The sequence below is a fragment of the Podarcis liolepis genome (assembly GCF_965112155.1).
Source record: "Podarcis liolepis genome assembly, chromosome: 3".
In the NCBI taxonomy this organism is placed as follows: domain Eukaryota; kingdom Metazoa; phylum Chordata; class Lepidosauria; order Squamata; family Lacertidae; genus Podarcis; species Podarcis liolepis.
The window spans coordinates 39,362,268-39,381,201 of record NC_139557.1 but is presented as its reverse complement, the minus strand read 5'-3'; the positions used below and the strand labels follow the sequence as shown (position 1 = coordinate 39,381,201).

At 40.8% G+C, this 18,934-nt stretch overlaps 1 protein-coding gene and 1 long non-coding RNA gene across 5 annotated transcripts in view; one reads left to right on the top strand and one right to left on the bottom strand.

The window, feature by feature from the left end:
- The window catches only part of ASRGL1 (asparaginase and isoaspartyl peptidase 1), a 59,879-nt gene that overhangs the window by 35,638 nt on the left and 5,307 nt on the right, over positions 1 to 18,934 (top strand). For 3 of the 4 annotated variants that reach the window (XM_083497395.1, XM_083497397.1, XM_083497396.1), the window contains exons 2-6: positions 2,784 to 2,978; positions 6,764 to 6,906; positions 13,833 to 13,987; positions 15,226 to 15,344; positions 17,821 to 17,931. In XM_083497395.1, the coding sequence (XP_083353521.1) occupies positions 2,784 to 2,978; positions 6,764 to 6,906; positions 13,833 to 13,987; positions 15,226 to 15,344; positions 17,821 to 17,931 (723 nt within the window). Of the gene's footprint in view, positions 1 to 2,232; positions 2,403 to 2,705; positions 2,979 to 6,763; positions 6,907 to 13,832; positions 13,988 to 15,225; positions 15,345 to 17,820; positions 17,932 to 18,934 lie in introns of those variants that run through there. The other variant, XM_083497398.1, reaches the window with a different exon arrangement.
- LOC310704218 lies at positions 9,793 to 13,826 on the bottom strand. Its single transcript, XR_014524653.1, has 2 exons — positions 11,019 to 13,826; positions 9,793 to 10,533 (listed from the first exon to the last, which is right to left on the bottom strand). It is a non-coding gene; the product is annotated as an uncharacterized lncRNA (long non-coding RNA).

Below are 18,934 nucleotides of genomic sequence, written 5' to 3'. Positions count from 1 at the left end.
TATGTGCCTAAGTATTCCATGCCATTGAAAACAAACAACTTTACATATTTTGTATGTGACACATTTTTTTACAAGTTCCCAACGATTACAAATAAACTGATGTTGGCTATAATTCTAAAATCCACTTGTATTGGCACTGGTGGCAGAGTCCCCTTCAAAATCTAAATAAATAATATCTTTTCTCAGAAATAAGATCTGTTTCTCTTGGTATGGAATACACAGTAGCCAGCCATGCCAAGAAAATACCCCTGAAGGATCAAATATAACATTTTAAATATAAATTGATGGGAAATATTTAATGGATGTGGATGCGGGTGGCGCTGTGGGTAAAACCTCAGTGCCTAGGACTTGCCGATCGTATGGTCGGCGGTTCGAATCCCCGCGGTGGGGTGAGCTCCCGTCGTTCGGTCCCAGCTCCTGCCCACCTAGCAGTTCGAAAGCACTCTTAAGTGCAAGTAGATAAATATGTACCGCTTTATAGCGGGAAGGTAAACGGCGTTTCGGTGTGCTGCGCTGGTGCAGGCTCGCCAGAGCAGCTTTGTCACGCTGGCCACGTGACCCAGAAGTGTCTCCGGACAGCGCTGGTCCCCGGCCTCTTAAGCGAGATGGGCGCGCAACCCCAGAGTTGAACACAACTGGCCCGTACGGGCAGGGGTACCTTTACCTATTTAATGGATGCTGATTTACTTATTTTCCCAAATAATTTTTCCTGAAAAACTTTTCTTTCTTTTAATTACACATACCGCCCCCAACTTCCAAAGAAAGGATCGGTTTAACTCTGCTTACTTCATTATGGATTTTCCCTCGAGGGAGTGTGCCTGTATCTCATTCCTGTAACATAAATTTGCACAGGAAGAGCTTTTTCTGAGGCAGACAATCGTATACCAAAGCACTCCATCCCCTTTGGTGCCCTTGCCTAGATATTCAGTAGATGTTTTTGTAAAAATATTCGGCTACAGTTTTCAGCACTAGAGTTACAGCATCAACTGCACTGATGAAAATCATACAGCTGAAAGTAGCCTTCTAATTTAGAATAATATGTGTGTCCTGGTTTACACCCTGGAAACATACATGCCTCCATTCTTTTCACCAAGTATTGTAATTCTGCAGAGCTAAACTGGGATTGCTCATGCCATGCGAGTTTGATAGGCACAGAGATTGCAGAATGAAGACACTGGGTTATGAAAGCTTGCCCATTGATAGACAAGCTGCTCTGAGCTTCACACAGCAGCCTGCAGATATACTAATTCACCATGGGTCTTTGATATGATAAATTAGTGTGAAGGAGAGGTGCCAGTCACCAGTCATACTGCCGGCATTTGCAAAACAGCAATGGTAGAGCGCCACTCCCGTGATGTTCCCGAATGTTTTGGGGGCACACGCATCTCCCTCATACTTTCCATGAGAATAATAATTAGGATACTGATTGATTAATTAATTAATCAATCAGATTTATTGATTAAAGGCCTTTTGATTGACTAAAATGTAGCCTACCTAACCAGGACACAGATGTTTCCTCCCCCTTAATGTTAATTATTAAATGTTCCTTTTTAATAACTGTACATGGCAGGCATCGTTATAGATGAGTCTGTTCCCTTCCTTTAAAAGATGCTTCTCACAAGATGGTGTCTGCTACAACAGATTTATGTGGTCTCTGAAAACAAAGAGAGAGTGCTTTCTTATCCCTGCAAAATAAATATTTTATGTACATGCAAATATATGCAGATGTAATCAGTTAAAATTCATACAGCCAGGGCTTCTTTTCTGCCGAAACTAACCGGAACTCAGTTCCGGTACCTCTCAGGTAAGCGCTATTGCCATTCTAAGAGAACAAGGGAGGCATTCATGGTGAGTTCTGGCACCTCTTTTTCTAAAATAACAGCACTGCATACAACTAATATATTAAAGCTGCAATTGTATACTCACTTACCTGAGAGTAAAGCCTTTTGCCCTCAGTAGGACTTAGCTCTGAGCAGACTTGGTTAGGCTTGCACTGTAAGATTTCTCTAATCAGGTGACGACCTTTTAAAGAAAACAATGTGAGCTAGAATTATTGAGGCAGCCTATGAAGTGATTTGATTACTTGGAAAACATGCTGCGTTGGCTAAGCCTGTGTAATGCTCTCTCCTCATGAAATATTGTGTGTTTTCCTTCCTCTTTTAATCAGTAATAAAAGTCCATTTAAACTTAACAGGAGTAAGACTGCACTTTGAGCCCTCAGCTGGTAGGAGGATTCTAGATAAAGAATTCCTCACATGCTGAAAATGTCAGCATTGTACAACTTTTGACGGGATTTTCAGGGTCAGGAGATGTCCTGTGAGCTATGTGGTCGCTTCATGAATGAGATCTAGGCAACAGCTCATCCCATTTCCACAGCTGAGACGTGAAATTAAAGGAAGGCCGTATGCTTTGACTTTGTCTGTTTTAATAAAAAATTCCTTCCAGTAGCACCTTAAAGACCAACTAAGTTAGTTCTTGGTATGAGCTTTCGTGTGCATGCACACTTCTTCAGATACACTGAAATAGAAGTTGCCAGATCCTTCTATATAGTGAGAAGGTGGGGAGGGGTGTTACTCAGAAGGATGGTGGGAATGGGAGATAGGCAGATAGCTGGGAGAGCCTGTTGACGACTCTTAACGACTGTAATAGGTCTTACAGGAAAAGGCAAGGGGTGGGAAGGTGAGAAATGGTTTAGTTATGTATAGTGAGATAAGAATCCAATGTCTGTTTTGTAAAGGATGTTGGTTCTTCTGACCGAGTAACAATTCTGTATTTCTATCCAGGAAACAACATGAAGCCAGTAATCGTGGTTCATGGTGGAGCTGGTCGCATCTTTAAAGACAGAGAAGACGGATGTCGTTCTGGTGTCACCAGAGCAGCGCTGAAAGGTTACGGTATCCTTAAACATGGAGGGAGTGCATTAGATGCAGTGGAAGAAGCTGTGGTAGTCATGGAAGAGGATCCTCATTTTAATGCAGGTAATTTTTGTGAACTTTCTGTGCTCCCATGGCCTGTGGCCTAGCTCCATTGTCCCAATGGAACTCAGCTTCTAACTAAGCCCTAGCACAAATAACTGAAACAACCATGTACTGCTTCTCTTTTCGCCGCTGCCTCCCCTTTCTCTGCTGTTTAACTGTTTCAGATTTTACATTTCAAGCACCTCAGGGCAGCAAACGGTTGTCTTAAATATAAATAACAGAAGTTGTGCCTGTGCGTGATGGAGCAGGGCTTTATCATCAGTTATGGAATTCCCTCTCCTGGGAATTGTTGCCTTTTAGGAGCCAGTTCCAGACATTTTTATTCTCCCTGGCTTTTTAAATAAAATGACATTTTTAGATCTGATGGAAGAGGGAGTTATATTTTAAACACTGGAAGTGAGTCACCCATTTGGCTGGTTTTGAAGAGAATTTGGAAAGTGCTTTTTTTTTTAATTGTGAGGGTATGCTTGGGGATTAATTATGAAATTGTATTTTATTGTAATTTCTCAGTGTGAACCATTTGAGGATATGTTTGCATGAAGGGCAGTATCACTGTGGAGATGCAGCAGGTTGCTCACTATGTGTACTTTCTGCAAACAAGATGCTTTTGTTTCAACAATCTTTTTCATCTGGATGAAAAGATCCCTGCCGTAGGTGTTCATTTTGTATTCTTACTTAAACCCATATTCACTTTTTGGTACTATTTTAAAACTATTTTTATCTGTTTTCATGGTATGGTTGCAAATCACCTTGAGACACATGTAAAAGGAGATTAATAAATTAAATAATAAGATGCAATAGCTTTAGGAAATGAATAAATTAATAAGTATCAGGTCTAAAGGGAAATGTATTGTACTTGTTCCACGTTTCAAGTTGAGAATACCATTTCTTACTTTCTGCCTGAATGAAGTTTGGTAAACAGCAGGAAATATTTTAAATTCAATGTCTCCAGCATGATAAAACAGATACAATTTTGGCAGGATAACTCCTCTTTATGGATTCTTCTCATTTTTACATTGACAATTCCATTGGCTTGACTTCGTAAACCGGCAGCATGGTATTAAACAGCCTAACTGGAATTTTGGAATTTTCCTTATGGACCAGTGTGGCTCCCTTTATTTTTTATGAGAGGAAAAGGTATTTATGTGCCAGTGATTCTCAAAACATGGCTTAGAGAGCCTCATTCATTGTGGGGAAGGGGTTTTTGTTGTCTGTATCCCTTTCCACTCTCTGCTGCCTATTAACCAAAGTTACAGACAAGAGAGGGCTGATTACCGAAGAATTGATGCTTTTGAATTATGGTGCTGGAGGAGACTCTTGAGAGTCCCATGGACTGCAAGAAGATCAAACCTACCCATTCTGAAGGAAATCAGCCCTGAGTGCTCACTGGAAGGACAGATCCTGAAGCTGAGGCTCCAATAATTTGGCCACCTCATGAGAAGAGAAGACTCCCTGGAAAAGACCCTGATGTTGGGAAAGATGGAGGGCACAAGGAGAAGGGGACGACAGAGGACGAGATGGTTGGACAGTGTTCTCGAAGCTACCAGGATGAGTTTAACCAAACTGCGGGAGGCAGTAGAGGACAGGAGTGCCTGGCGTGCTCTGGTCCATGGGGTCATGAAGAGTCGGACACAACTAAACGACTAAACAACAACAGACAAGAGATCAGTGCCAGGCCACAGTACAAGTGCTACAGAGCTGGAGGTATGGAAGAGCTGAGTGACACCACAACTGACCACGCAACTGTCTGCGCGGCCGCCAGCTTTGTGGCACTTGTACTGTGGCCTGTTTCCCAGAGCAATTCAGTTACTTAAGATGGTAGTAAAAAAAGAAGGCTGGGAGAGTCCAGACCAATGTATTCAACTTTGTGAACGAATTGTGCCATTTTGAAGTGAGACTGCTTTATTCTTTGAGAACCAGAACTAGATGAATTACTTATGTGGTTTAGGATTGCAGTCATTATTGCACATAAGTCAAAAGCAACCCCTCTCCCCGATTTTTGAAGGAGAGGGGGATGGATGATGTTGACTATGAAGAGCTGCTATTAAGCCATCACAAATCCCTGATAACCTTTCTGAGATAATCTGAGTTATCATCAGTCGATGACAACTTTGACATTTAGCAAGCTTATAAAAATGTAGCGTTTGTGTAAGACTCTCTCTATTTTTTTTTTTTGCAAGATCCTTCCATTCTAAAATTAGCAAAGCTTTTGTTTGAGAATACTTCCTCTTTATTCAGAAAAATTCAGTATTTTGGTACCTTGTTAGTAAAAGTACTTCATATTTCCACTGGTGCTTTTGCAGGGGAAATAGCTAGTATGTGGGCCTGTAGTTGTGATAGCCAAGCAACCAGGTCGTTAAATTTTGGCTACCCCCGATGTACAAGGTATCTAGTTCTATAGTCACTCATATTTACAGGTGTTAAGGCTCATAAAATATATGGAGAAAATGAGCTGTGCAAAAAAGATCGAAGTTGAAACATACCATGCAGCTGTTATCTTCATAAAGGACAAAGCAGTCCTACTGTCATGTTGGGTTGAATGTGATGCTGCAGGAGCACATTGACAACATTAGTAGAGCATGGAGGGGTTGTGGAATGGCTACTTTGTCCATTGCTCTTGGAAAATATGCCAAAACGGTGTTATCCTTTCTGATTACCCTTAGAAACCTGCAAGTGAGCCACAGTGTTCTAGAAAACACTCTTCATCCCACTTGCAAACAGGGCAATTAGGAAACAATAAGACAGAGCCAGTCTTGCTTATTTATTATGTATTTTGTGTTTTTATCTTTTGTTTTTATTCTGTCAATCACCCCAAGATTATGGATGAAGGGCGGTATGCAAATTAAATAAATAAATAAATAAATAAAGTAAAAAAGGGGGCGCTGGTGTCAGGTGGAGATTTTTAAGTGCCATTAAAGGGCAGCAAGTACCCCTCTTTTCTTAAAATGCAGGCACAGGGTATCATTTGGAATTTCTTCCTTGGGCAGCACCATTGCACCAAATCATCCTAAACCACAGCATCATAGAGTTGGAAGGGACCCTAAGGGTCAACTACTGCATTTGATATATAGCTTACTGAGCAACTAAACACACTCTAACTTAGCACTGCAGTTTAGGAACTCAGGCTGATGGCTTGTTTTAAAGAAAGCAAAAATGGAAAGGTTTTGCATTTGTGAGGCTTTGCTATAGCTGTACGTATACCATGGACTGTAGTGACATTATTTATTTTAGCACCTTGTAGGAGAGAATTCATGGTTGGTAGGTAGGTGGCAACAAAAATCTGCTTTATTGTAACCCCCACATTTTTAGTGTGTTTTAAGAATCCACAATCGTTCACCTTTGTTTCATTTGACTCAAGTTCTGAACCTTCAGGACTGTTCAAGCTATACTAGAAATTTGTGGGCTGTATATTTAAAGATTCCAAATTATTGTTGTTGTTATTAGATTTCTTACACCCTTCACCATGAGGTCCAAGGGTGGGTTACAACAACCTTTAAAAAAAAACTAGTGTTGAAAACAAAGTGACAGTCAAGAGAATTGGGTGAGTCTTAAAATATATATGAGTTGTCAAAGCTCAGGGTAAAGAGGTTCATCTTCAGTTTATGATGAAAACTGCAAAATGAAGGTGCCAGAGGCATCTCTGTGAGGAGGCTCTCAAAGTAAGAACATGAGAAACTATCACTCCATACAGTGCTCCATTATTCCCCATCTACTTATGCACTTATAGTTGTTTCCCTCATAGAGTAGTAATACTTAATGTATTTCCCCCCCTGTTTGATTGTTAGGTTGTGGCTCTGTGTTAAATGAGAAGGGTGAAGTGGAAATGGATGCCATTATCATGGATGGAAAAAATCTAGCCTCCGGAGCAGTATCTGCAGTGAAATGTATAGCCAACCCAATAAAGCTCGCTCGCCTCGTCATGGAAAAGGTAGGCCGAGTGTGCACTTGAACAAAAGAAAAATACGATAGGGATGGAAAACCAGAGGCCTTCCAAAGGATTTTGAATTCCCACCTGCTCCAGCTGGCATGACCAATCATCAAGAATGATTGAAAGTGGTGTGTGTTTGTTTTTAATATAGGAAAATATCTGGGTTCGACAGACACTCCTTCAGACTGTGTGATCACCTTTCAATCTTTTTCTTTTTGGAAAAGAGGTTCTGACAGACCATAATATGTGTTCTGTTGCCATCTTTTTCCCCTCCTCAAAAACAGCAATTGTGGACCAAGCCTTTCTAAACCCATCGTGCCCATTCGCTACATCATTCTACAGTTTACGTTTAATTCCAGTACTTCATTGTTCAATGATATCACTGCATTGCTGATTTTAAAATGTCAGAAGGGACAAGTTGCACCAAGGTTTCACTTTGTGAAAAAGAAAAAAGACAGTCTTTGCAGGGTTCTCTCAGGGGAATTTCAAATCCTTGAGATTCCCCCAGTTCAAACAATGTTCTATTTTGACAACAACAACCCCCCCCCAACACTTCATGGTCTTATTTACCTGTTTTCTGATTATAGTCATGGCTGGACGTTTTTGGAATTTTCCTAATTTTTGCATCCTTGGCTTTCTAGTCCTGACTTTAGAGAGCCAGTTGGTCAACAGCTGCAGAAGAGGCAGATCTACTCTGTGGCAGGGAAGGGAAGAAAGAAGCTGAAAAGGCACTGATTAGGCAGGCATTTAGCCAAAGACTGACATACCAAGGCGCATTTTGAATGACCCTCATATTTATTTTGAGGGATCTAAGGTCCTGGCCACATTCAGCAGTTCATCACAAGCGCTCTTTAAGGAGCTCGGATGTGAAAGAGCTTTTTGCACCTCCACACAGCCACTTCACCCACCCCTTCGTGTGTGAGCAGGCAAACAAATCAGGAGCCCACGTTTCCTGTTATGTCTGCATCAGGAAACTATGGTTAATGCCAGGCTATGAAACCATGGTTTGTATCCTTGCTTGTTCAGAAACCAGAACACTTTCTTTTGCTGAAGTTGTGTTTCTCACCTGTGACTAGAAAATGGGAAGCTGCCTTTCTCTGTGATATGTATCTTGATCACTGGCACATCATTAGCCAGTGCTGATCTTTCTTGCCATGGTGCACATGAAGAGGCAAGTAAGAGGCACCATGATAGTAATGTACAAAATTATTCATGGTATGGAATAAGTGAATAGGTAAGTCTTCCTCTCATAATTGTAGTTGTGGTGGTGGTGGTGGAGGTCTGTTTTATGTTTGAACTGGGTAAAAAAACAAGGTACTTTACACCCCGCTAGGAACACTGCAAACTTCAATATTTTGTTGCAAACCCCCATTGTGAATACGTATTATGCTATTTCTTTTCATGCAGCCTGGTAAGGCAAAATGCATTTTCCCCATGTGTGACCATTTCTTTATAAACTTAGGGAAACTTCCTTAAGCCTTGAAACTAATCAGAAATTTAAATGCAAATATATAATCAAAGAATACCAGGTTATGAAAATTTTTGTTTCAGGTCCTCTTTGGCCCTTTTGAAATTTACCATTCTGAACAAGCAAAATAAATACGTTTCTCCAAGACTTGGTTATCTTTCTGTGGCACAATATTGGCTCCATCTGGTGGCCAAAGTGTATTTCTTTGGATTTTGTCTAGCAACACCCATGAGCTTAGCCTATTAAATAGTCTATTGAGATACATTTCATTAGGCTGGGCAGACTATTTCCTTTCACAAGTGAATAATTCCTCAGAAGTACAGATCTCTTAAATGATTGCTTTTGGAGCTTTACCAAAATTTGTGGTGTGCTTTTCTTATTTGCAGCAGGAGAGGAAATAATTACTTGAGAATAAGTCCCAGGAGAGTAGCTGGATTAGTTCTTTTAGCAACAAAAAGTCAGTGCACTTTGGCATCTTGGAGACTAGCTAGATTATCAGGTATGAGCTTTCACCAACAATAGTTCATTTGGGCAGCAATCCTGTATATGCATAATATTTGGTGTAGATTTATTTATTCTGAACAATAACCAGTTGGGATAATCTTTGATTTAGCCCCTCTGAATACACTGGAATTGGTTTCTGAGAAGGCAGGGCAAGCATAAGGTAAAGGTAAAGGGAACCCCTGACCATTAGGTCCAGTTGCGGACGACTCTGGGGTTTGCGGTGCTCATCTCGCTTTACTTGCCGACAGAGCCGGCGTACAGCTTCGGGTCAAGTGGCCAGTATGACTAAGCCACTTCTGGCGAACCGGAGCAGAGCACGGAAATAATAATAATAATAATAATAATAATTTATTATTTATACCCCGCCCATCTTTCTGGGCTTCCCCAGCCACTCTGGGCGGCTTCCAAAAAAATATTAAAATACTGTAATACATCAAACATTAAAAGCTTCCCTAAACAGGGCTGCCTTCAGATGTCTTCTAAAAGTCTGGTAGTTGTTGTCCTCTTTGACATCTGGTGGGAGGGCGTACCACAGGGAGGGCGCCACTACTGAGTAGGCCCTCTGCCTGGTTCCCTGTTTACCTTCCTGCCAGAGGCAGGGCAAGCCTAGGATTGCACTTTTACCAGATTAAAGAATGAGTTTTTGAATGTAAAAGCTGAAAATTAAGGTCACATCTATTTCATTGGATGTTTATGCAGGAAAACTCCCAGTACAAGTTTAACAAGGTGAGAACTAAAAAAAATAGAACAGACTATGATTTTTATAGATGTTATCTGTGGGCTGTTGGGCTGCTGAATAGAAAAAAATAGTGGTGCAATTGACTTCCGACAAGCACACAGAGCGTGAATAAGACTGAGTGTATGGGGGGGGCTCATTTAATTTCACTGCACACAGGCGGTGTAGTGACAATAAATGTTTGTTTGTTTGTTTGTTTGTTTGTTTGTTTGTTTGATGGAACACTGAAAATACCATGGAAAAATATGATGCAGTTGTGTGTGACAATCCTGTCTTGAGCTGTTTCCTAGTCCTTATACTAAATAAATTAGTTATTGTTTCCCCAATGAACATCAGATATTATTCTAGCTTTTTGGCAAATTTCTTAGAAGGCTCCAATCTAGAACAGGTATGTTGTACTCAGGCTGCACCGAAATGAATATGACAAGTTGGTGCTTAAGATTAACTTAGGTACCATTAATTTTAATGGGTTGATGCATGATTTCTTCAGATGAGGGTCGTCATGTATCCATTTGAAATTAGCATGAACTGTGGTTACGGATGAATGTTTGGTAAGCAAATAAAAGGGATTTCCAGTGGTGCATTCACACTATCTACTCTAAAAGCCAATTCCAGGCATCTGAAAAGGTGCCAGATATAAATCTATAAAGTGTGGGGTGTAATCCACTGGGAGCAGTCAAATACAACATTCCTTGTTTTGCTAGAGTGGACATGCAAGGGAATGTTTGGTCCTCCAGCCAGTCGAAACTTCCTGTTCCTCCTGGCTTGGAGCATCCTTCCTTGCATGTGACCTTCCTTTCCAGACCTGGTAAAAGGCCAAGGCATGCTGCCACTCTCTCTTTTCCATCTTCTTTTCTTCCTATGAACTTCCTGGAATGAACTGCTGGCTGCCAGCCAAGCAGTCCCCCAGGTCATCTCCCTTATGGCATAAACCTGTTAGTATGATCTTGTAACTTTAAACCTAAAGCCTGCCTTCAGGTATCACACTGTGCTCTGCCTGATCGTGAGTAAACTTCCTTTTTATTGCTTATGAATAAGACTGTGGTGTCTTTATTCTTTTAGGAGGGATTCAAGGGGTCTTACCAGGAAAATATTAGAACACATTTCAATCTGGACAAGCCAGATGGAATTGCATATTGTCTTAAGAAACTCACATGCATTTGCAGCTAGTTTTCTGCATTAAAGGGGAATGTAAACTCTGCTAAGTAAAGGAACTTGCTAGCGCAAGTTAGGAAGGATATTAATAAACAATATATCCTCTCCTGCCACCCTGAACATCCACACATAAAGAAATAGCATGGTCCCTTAATATCTATTTTTATAGTACTACCAGTTACCTTTAGATCATTTGTGATATTAGCCAGGAATGAAGAGAAAGGGCTGTAGCTCAGTGGCAAAGCACACGTGTTGCAATTAAATGGTTCCATGTTCAAATCCTTATATCTTCTCTCCAGGAAATATTCCCGTTTCAAACACTGGAGAACTACTGCTAGTGTAGAACACTGGCTGGGACTGATGGGAGTTGGAAGCCCACAACGTCCCTTATTTCTAGAGCAGACAATACTGGAGAAAATGGACAAATGGTCTAACTCATTGTAAGGCATCTTCCTATGTTCTAGCTATGGAACTGGCCCTGGAGATTGTTCATTGGCTCCTCTGAGCTAAGATTACAGTGGTACCTCAGGTTAAGAACTTAATTTGTTCTGAAGGTCCATTCTTAACCTGAAACTGTTCTTAACCTGAGGTACCACTTTAGCTAATGGGGCCTCCCACTGCCGCCGCGCCGCCGGAGCACGATTTCTGTCCTCATCCTGAAGCAAAGTTCTTAACCCGAGGTACTATTTCTGGGTTAGCAGAGTCTGTAACCTGAAGCGTCTGTAACCCAGGGTACCACTGTATGTGTCATTTCCTGTCAGTGCACTTTAAGTGGTTTGTTTGTGTGCTAAATATCTCCATTCTATGCAGTTTCTAGTGTTGAATTTCAGGTGTGTGTTTGTGTGTGTGGTAAATTTGGGAAAGGGGAAACTGATATAAGCTAAAGTCAGTGTGATTTAAGTATGCATAATAAGATATAGGACTAGATTTTCTTGAATGACTTTCACTAATAAAATAAATGATTTTAAAAAGAATTATCATGATTTTGGCACAAAAGGTAAAGTGTGTGAACGTGTATGTATTTTTTTAAAGAATAAGTAGCAAGGTGCATTCACAGAGCCATATGCCTGTTTTTAATATCTATTGTCTCCTCTATTGATATTGTTTCGTGGTGGTATTTTATGTATTGCATCTAAGACTGCAACCCTATTTACACTAACCTGAGTTCAACAGTAAGTCCTGTTGAACGTAGTGTGGTTTACTTTTGAGTAAATATGCAAAAGCTACAGATACTGTTGGTACTTTTTTTTTGTTTTACAAAAGCAGAAGAGGGCAGTATTACACAAAGCAAATGTTCAAAACAAAAAAAGAAAGAAAGAAAAGAGCTGGAACATTTCAGTCATGTAAGAGTAAACTGACACCATTGTCCTGCTTTGCAAATGATAATATATGATCCAAGCACAGCCTGACTATTTGTATTGTCCTTTATTGGAGACTGAAAACTCTTCCTTGTTCATAACTTCGAGAAAGGAATATTTTCCTGAGTGTTTCTTGTCTCAGAAACAAGGAGATACTTTTGCTCATTTGGCACCAGAGAATTGGTCACCATGTGGGAAACTATTGTAACAGAGTAATGCATCCACATATGTAGCCGGCTCCATGGTACTGTTCTTTGTATGTAAATCTCCAACCTGCCTACTTTGTCAAGAAGTTCACTAGTCGCAACAAAACCAGGAAGTAGGGTGCAACCTGTAGCAATTGATGCTATCTCCTTATGAAATTGCCATCAGCGGATCATGTGGAGCGCATGGGTACACATTAATATAACACCATGTGACAGAAGCCGAGCAAATGAAAGGCAGCATTTCTGCATGCCTAAAAAGTAGCTGTTTTATTTCATATCCAAGTGTGGCTTCTTGCATATGCCCTGAAATTGACCGTAGCTTGATACCAGGGGGCAGCTTCCTCTGACAATTAGCTGGGCCCTTCCACCTCCTTTACTTCCATCCTCACAATCACACAGAAACACACTTTGCCCCTTTTGTGCCTTCGCATCCCTCCCCCACTAGAACTGAAGAAGGAAGACAGAATCATTTTGCTACACAGTTCCAGCCCTATTGTTAGGCAGAATGAAGTGGCCACCTCAGGTAGCAAATGCTTAGGGGCAGAGAGGGGTTATTAACGGCAGGAGGACAAAGCTTTTTGGGCTGCTCAGCCTACCCTGTGTAAACCTACTGCCATCAAATGTGTTGTCTCCCTGCCAGTATTGAAGTAAAATTCAAGCGCCAATTCAGCTGGCCCTTGTATATGGAATGGTGGTGGTGACACCCTCTCCTTTGCCTCAGGCAGAAAAATGGCTTGGGTTGGCCCTGTTAATACATCAAGGGCAGTATCTTTCAGGGGTCAGATCCTGGTCTCTTCTATATGCGAAGCCTTGCACAATTGCAAAGATATTTATTCTGTAATGGGCAATGGATGTAGATTTCTTTATTAAAATGTACATCTCATTATGTCCTTAGTCTCTTGGCAGTGTACACTTTGAAAAACACAATATACATATTCTAAAAATATATCTGTACTGCTAAGATTATATAAGATTTATCCTTGACTTTGTTCTTTTACTTCATTCAAACCTTCTCTAGTCATTTAAAGCCAATGTGTGGTGGGGGGGGAGGTTATTTCATTTCATTTCATTTATTATATTTCTATGTCACTCTTCACTCGCATGAGTCACAAAGCGGCTTTCATACAATAAATAATATCACTGAACATCACAATTGCAACATAAATCATATAAAATAATTAACAAATCATCAGTAAAACAACCACCTTCTGTAAAATACTATAAAACAGAACAACTTAAAAAATATGGTAAACAGCTCAACCACAAGAAAAGTCATGTTATAAAATTCACAAAGCATTACAGCGCTCATAATCCACAAAGCAACACTAACAACATTAACAAACAACCAAAGCAAACTAAACACTGTCGAATTCACACACATGCTCTCCCCATCCCCATGACTCATAGTCTTTCACTCATTTTATCAAATGTCCACGGCAGCAACATGCTTGTCCAGCTATTTTGTTGAGTAGCTTCTTATTATATCTTATCTCCTTCAGACAGACCACATGTTGTTGACGGACCAGGGTGCCTCTGCCTTTGCTAGAGGCATGGGAGTTCCTGAGGTTCCTGGAGAGAAACTGATCACAGAAAGGTCACTGGAGAGATGGAAGAAAAACCTTGAGGCTGATTCGAACCCTCAGCAGTTTCAAAAGCAAGTATAAAATGTTGGGTGTTGGGGGCAAAATCCTGACCACTTGAGCAAACGAAATTAAAACATGACGCGAAATGTGAATCTACTCACATTTCTCCTCCAACATTTCTCCGATGAAAATAGGGACACCCCATTCCATAATGATAATTTTACTGCTTATACCTCATCCCAGTCACACTGGGCAGCTTCTAACATATATAAAAACATAATAAAACATGAAGCATTTTTTTTAAAAAAAACCCCAACCCTTCCCTATACAGGATTGCCTTCAGATAGCTTGGGTGTCAGATAACTGCACACCCTCCTACATTTTCCCAGTGAAAATAGAGACATCCTACCATACCCTCCAACATTTCTCCAATGAAAATAGGGACATCCTAAGGAAAAGTGGGACATTCCAGGATCAAATCAGAAACCAGGATGGCTTCCCTAAATCAGGGACGTCCCTGGAAAATAGGGACACTTGGAGGGTCTGTACTCAAGGTGGCAATATGCAATCTTCAGATTCCGAGGCAGGATACTTCTGAATACCAGCTGCTGGGGAGCAGTAGTGGGGATTGGACTCATTTCCTGCTCGTGAGTTTTCCAGAAACATCTGACTAAAGTAGAAAAGGGTTTGGTCAAATCCAGCAGTGCTGCTTAAAGTTCTCATAATATATCACCCTATGCTGGTCAAATCTCTGCAAAACATAATGGATGTTTTTGGATGTTTTACCCGTAGACATGCAGCTTGTGAAATTTGGTCTTCCCAAGGATGCATGCCCACCAGCTGCTCACCTCATCTCTGGATTTGCTGCGCCCAGCCCATATTCCCATAGGCCACAAACCTATTCGTACTTACCTGATAGTAAAAGCCTCATTGAACTCAACCTGCAGTCTTAATTTTTTGCTGGGAGCAGGGGAGGCAGCGCTGCATCTGAAGCCCGGATCTACTGATTAATTGGGGCTGGGGGATTCTTTCAATTGCACAGAAATGCTTTAGGTTATTCGGTCACATCAATTGTTCAATTGAATGGTCTTTTTATACTTGAAAAAGACTGGTCCTTCAACAGATTAAGTGCAAACTCAGAAGTGCATTAACTTCCAGTACAGTTTTTTCCTTTTATGAATTCTTTGGACTGAAGATTTCCGTTGATTTTTTTTTAATACTTGGGGAAATGCTACCTGTGAGACGCTATGTTCTTTTGGCAAATGCTCTCCAGTCTTCAGCTAATTGTTTGAAATGCTATTTTTGGCAGAGACCTTGGAACAGTTGGAGCCGTTGCTATCGACAGTGCAGGAAACGTTGCTTGTGCAACATCAACAGGGGGACTCACGAACAAACGCGTCGGCCGCGTTGGTGATACAGCGTGTATAGGTAGGGGAGTGTGATAAATGGAAGAGAAGCCAGCCAGCCCTTCCCTCTCTTTCTCATATAATATGTATGATATCAGTCAAATGCATGATAGCAAAGGCTGTGATCTAAAGAATCAGTATGACGGCTTGCCGTTCCTATGGCAGCAATTCCTGCTGCCAAAGAGGCAAGCCACTTTTAAAAAACGGAACAGTGAAAGTGGGAAGTGCTGGTGCAGAAACAGCAAGCAAAGTATCAGGCTTGCAGTGACACTCCACGCTTGCGTGCACATACAAACCCGAGTTTAGTGAATGGTATGTTTTCCTGAGATGATGACTTTGTAACTTTTACATCCTGCGCAATATACTTCTACAGTATATAAGATGGGTAGGGAGTGGAAAGAGCAGGATTTGGAGATTGCTTGGTTGAATACACTGTGTTTCTCTTGTAGAAACAGGCTTACAATAGTTCTTGGGTGAGGAAACAGCAAGGGGTGTTAAAAGGAGCCCAGGGTGTACAGTGGTACCTTGGGTTACAGACGCTTCAGGTTACAGACTCCGCTAACCCAGAAATAGTACCTCGGGTTAAGAACTTTACTTCAGGATGAGAACAGAAATCGCATGGCGGCAGTGGGAGGCCCCATTAGCTAAAGTGTTACTTCAGGTTAAGAACAGTTTCAGGTTAAGAACGGACCTCTGGAATGAAATAAGATCTTAACCTGAGGTACCACTGTATTTATAGACACATAAGGAAATTTGCACGGAGAACCTTCACTTCCTGCCTCCACTTGAAATTCCAGGAAGAAATCTATTTATCAATTCATAGACTTTGAAGGGGTAAAAAACATTGCTTTTGTTTTAAATTCTGCTAACATTCAGGCCACCAGCAATGATTACTTGTAGATTCAGAGCCAGTGTAAACTTAGCATGCAGCTTGAAGGATGGCTTATTAGCAAATATATCATCTGTTTACTATGCAGCTGATCTAAACTTTAGTTTTGCAATTTGCAGGCTGAAAGTCAATAATGTGTGTGTAAAATACTTCTCCCCAATACCACCAAATAACAGGTCTTTGCTTAACTTTAGTAAATCTTCATTCATTTTGTTTAGACTGCGTTTTGTTTAAACAAGAAGGCATATATGTTGGGTCTGGAGAAAGGACGATTTAAAAAGCAGGTGATTGTCCAGAGTTCAGCACTCCTGAGATATTAGGAGCACCATGTTAACATTGTTCAGTCATTAGCATTCTCCTGTTAGAAGATTTTGCTTGGTAGTTCAGTATATGTAGGCAACTCTCAATAGACTTGTGTGCCATCTTTCAAACACCATCCTTTCTTGATATGTTTTGAAGATTCCCCCAAATATTTAATAGCTTCATTAGCTATTGCAAGAGAGGAAACAATTCTCTAGATATCCATGCACAAGAAACATCTTAAGAGTTTATTCATATTTTTCTGCCTTGTCATCACCAGGTCTATCACTTGGCCAGCAAATCAGTGTGCCAGTTTCACCAATTCCAACGTGGTTATATCTGAAATGATATTTAGTTAAAAGAGAAAATGAGTTGTGCTTAGTTCAGGTTCCAATTGGCTGAAGTGATGCCTGTTGTGGCTTACTTTTATGAACTAACTCATCAGTGTAGCAAGTAACCTCACCAGTGCTGCTAGCCACAGGGTGGTACAGCACTGATGACGTGTACTTACCACACTATCCCCTCAGCCTTCATAGAAAGTTCATCTGAACACTAGTGGAACTATGGTGGTACCTTGACCATCTGGAAGAGATTTTGGGGGGGTCAAGTTACCCAGCAGTAATTTGACTTCAGGAGTAATTGACACTTAATCCTTACCAATTAGCATTGTATTATTGAAGTGCAAATGAACCCTTGCTCCAAATTATTGGTTAATTCCATTGATGTAGACCAGGGATGTCCAACAGGTCGATCACGATCTACTGGTAGATCCCCGTGAGGTTTTGGTAGATCGCAGTTGATTGCTCCGTCCCTTTCCTTAGCATTGGTAAAATATATTCCAGCCCCGCTCCCTCACCCTGGCCTCCATTGTTGCACGATTTGCAGAATGGAAGATGGAGTTTACTTAGTGAGGCTGTTTGTTTCCGCAGCAGTCTGTTGCTGAGTGGCTGTTCCCCTTTCTCCCTTGAGCTTAGGCTTGAATTCTCAATAATCGGGGCTTTCCTCCTCCCTAAAAAAAGTTCAACAACCTTGCCCTGAACCCCCCAAAAACGGGGCTTTCCTTTTTTAAAAAAGGGGTAGATCACTGCCAGTTTTTAATTCTGTAAGTAGATCGCAGTCTCTTGGGAGTTGGCCACCCCGATGTATTGTAAACACAAAGTGTATGCCACTTGGGTTCTTCTGCTTCACATAAGATTGGTTGCTTTTGTAACGAGCTTATGTGCAATTGGATATATCCTTGTAGTTGCTTTGAGATGTTGGGTACTGTAAATGCCAGTCCTTGACTTTTTACTTTTTGCTCTTTGATCAGGAAGTGGAGGTTATGCAGATAACAATGTTGGTGCCACTTCTACTACAGGCCACGGAGAGAGCATTATGAAAGTGGTTTTGGCAAGACTTATCTTGTATCACATGGAACAAGGTAATGACAAAGGTTGCAAAGAGTACAGAACTGCTACTGTATTCCTGACAGATGTTGGTGGGAGTAGGCTGTGGCCCATTAGTTCAAAGTTGAGGACACATACCGAGAAAGTTATTTGAATAGTAGTCAAATGTTGTGATCGGTGGGGGGTTGTGTCCAGATGATTTAAACAATGAACCTTCTGAGGGCTCAATTTGTGCTAGTCCTGATTCAGTGGCACTGGAGCAATATTGTGCTGGTGTGCAATGAATAACAAACAAAAATTATTTCGTAGTTGCCTGCAACAAAATGTTGATTGCTTTTAAAAGCTCAAGTACAAAAAAACTATGGCATCTTAGCGGTTGCATACCAAAAACAATAGGCTTTTAACTGTTGAAGGGAGTGGGTTGTTGCTGATTAATCTTATAAAACCCTTTAAAACACCACCAGTTTCTCTAACTTCTATGTTAAAAAGGAAGGCATGTGAATGAAAATAAGTAGGCTGGTCTATGTATTGATTTGTGTATATTAAGTAAAAGTGTGACTATGGTAAATAGCTGGCAACAAGGTGTTCATGTGGCTGTAATATAATCAGGCTATGGATGACTCTAGAGAGCTTTGCCTTCTATGTTATCCAAACTCTCGATTTATATTACAGCCGGTAAACATAATCAGCTGACCTACTTCTCCTGAATACACTTACAGTTGCCAGCGTGACCAGACCACCTTCTTTATTCTAAGCTGTAGTTGCAGACTGCAGATCGGTAGGATCGCTATTTAACTTCTGACACAAAACTTCAAAGAATTTTAGAGTCATATATGCAGAGGAACTGTTAAATGGAAAAGGTGGAAATTCCATTAGCATTGTATAAAATAAGTTCCAGGGAGGTTATCTGCAAATCTCAGGTGTGTAAATGTCATGGCATAGGGATCTTTCACCTCTATTTCAGCATCCTTAACAAATGGCTTGTCACTCTGACTTAATCTACTGATAGAAAGAGTTACTGTATGAATCTGATTTTTT